Source organism: Cucurbita pepo, unplaced genomic scaffold (genome assembly GCF_002806865.2).
Source record: "Cucurbita pepo subsp. pepo cultivar mu-cu-16 unplaced genomic scaffold, ASM280686v2 Cp4.1_scaffold000919, whole genome shotgun sequence".
Taxonomy (NCBI): Eukaryota; Viridiplantae; Streptophyta; class Magnoliopsida; order Cucurbitales; family Cucurbitaceae; genus Cucurbita; species Cucurbita pepo.
In genome coordinates this window covers 1-1,823 of record NW_019647123.1, presented here as the reverse complement: position 1 = coordinate 1,823, position 1,823 = coordinate 1, and the positions used below count along the sequence as shown (strand labels likewise).

Genomic DNA, 1,823 nt, shown 5'->3' with positions numbered 1-1,823 from the left:
AAAAAAAAAAAAAAAAAAAAAAAAAAAAAAAAAAAAAGAAGAAGAAGAAAAAAGACAACCATAAATGATTGTTAATTAAATATGTTTTTATGGATTTTGGGTATTATAAAGTTTAAACTTTCTTTTATTCCATTAATTTTGACATTTATTTGGTTTTAGCTTTCAATTTTTCAAATTTATTATTTTAGTTTCTGAACTTTTTAAATGTATTGTTTTAGTCCATAAACTATATAGAATTATATATTTGAAAATTTATTGTTAATTTTTTATTTTTTATTTAACAAGTTTTTTTTTTCCTCATTTCTTTGTGGTTTTTTTAAATTACGACAAAGACTAAAATATCTAAATAGAAATTTTAGCAATTAAAATAATATATTTTAAAATAAGAAAATAGAATAAATAAAAAAGATGCTTTAAACAGAATAGTAAATTTCTTTCAAATAGTCTTTTAGATGGTCTTATTATCTTCCAGAAAAACTTCACCTAATCTTTTATATATATATATATATATTTTTTATATATATATATATTTATTTATTTATATATAGAGAGAGATTGAAATTAGGGGGGAGAACCCAAACCTATAACCTTCAAAATGGTCAAGGCTGCCTTAACTACTAAACTATGTTCATGTTGGCAAAATTTGGTCCATTCTAAACAAATATTCTCATAATNTTTTTTTTTTTTTTTTTTTTTTTTTTTTTTTTTTTTTTTTTTTTTTTTTTTTTTTTTTTCAGTGGGAATTTGATCAAACAGAGCCCAAATTGATTGAAAGAGTTATATTTTTGTTTTTTCAATGTTACATTTGTGAGTAGATGAATGAACAACTTGTTACTACATCCAATAATGCAGGATTATGCAAAGCTTCAAACGAAGAGCATGCAAGGGATCTACCCATCATGAATGGCATCAAAGAAGACATTAAGTCCACTGTTGTTTTAGACGTGGGAAGTTCAGTTTGTCAAGAAGCGCTTTCCAACCTTTCCAAACGGCTCAAGTTACTGCAGGTAACTCCATTCAAACCTTCTATAATCCTAACCTGTTCATAAGTCCACGGGGATTAAAATTCTGATGCATATCAGTTTGTAAGACTTCATGCTTAAGATTTAAGGGAAAATATATAGACCATAGAGCAAAATCAGATGAAAGAAAGACAATGGATTGAGTGATCGAGCTAAACACCAAGTGATGTGCCAGTGAGGAAGTTGAATCCCGAAAGGGGTGGATAAGAGGCGGTGTGTAGGACTCTGGGCTCCTAAGGGGGTGGATTGTTCACATCAATTGTAGAGAGAAATGTGTGCCAGTGAGGCTCCCGAGGGGGGAGGGGGGAGATTGTGAGATCCCACATCAATTGGGGAGGAGAACGAAACATTCTTTATAAGGGTGTGGAAACCTCTCCCTAGCAGACGCGTTTGAAAAATCTTGAGGGGAAGCCCAAAAGAGAATATCTACTAGCGGTGGACTTGACTTGAGCCGTTACAGATAAATTGTCAACCTCCATAAGAAGTAATCCCATTTTTTCTATGGTGTCAGGAGAAGAGACCAAATGTCTAATCTAACATTTCAAGAGCTAAAAGAAGTATCACTAGTTTCTTCTCAAAAAGAGATGTGATAAAGCTCTGAACGAACCATTCCAGAAAAAGGATTGAGTGGTTCCTTCCTGTTTCTATGACTCAACTGACAAATACTAGTCGGGTTAGGGTGGTTGGCTGAGATTCAAATTTATTCCCTCTATTTATATCGTTGTCAAAAGCATTTATTTACTCTCCTGACATTTGGATCGACCCTACCGAGTTAGGCTGAAACATAGCACCCTCATTACG

General features: G+C 31.7%; 1 protein-coding gene across 1 annotated transcript in view; it reads left to right on the top strand.

The window, feature by feature from the left end:
• The window catches only part of LOC111786015, a gene marked incomplete at its 3' end in the record, with an annotated part of 2,042 nt that extends 1,035 nt beyond the window's left edge, over positions 1-1,007 (top strand). The window contains exon 2 of the mRNA XM_023666363.1: positions 816-1,007. Coding sequence (XP_023522131.1) covers positions 816-1,007 — 192 coding nt within the window. The remainder of the gene's footprint in view (positions 1-815) is intronic.
• Between the last annotated feature and the right edge of the window lie 816 nt (positions 1,008-1,823).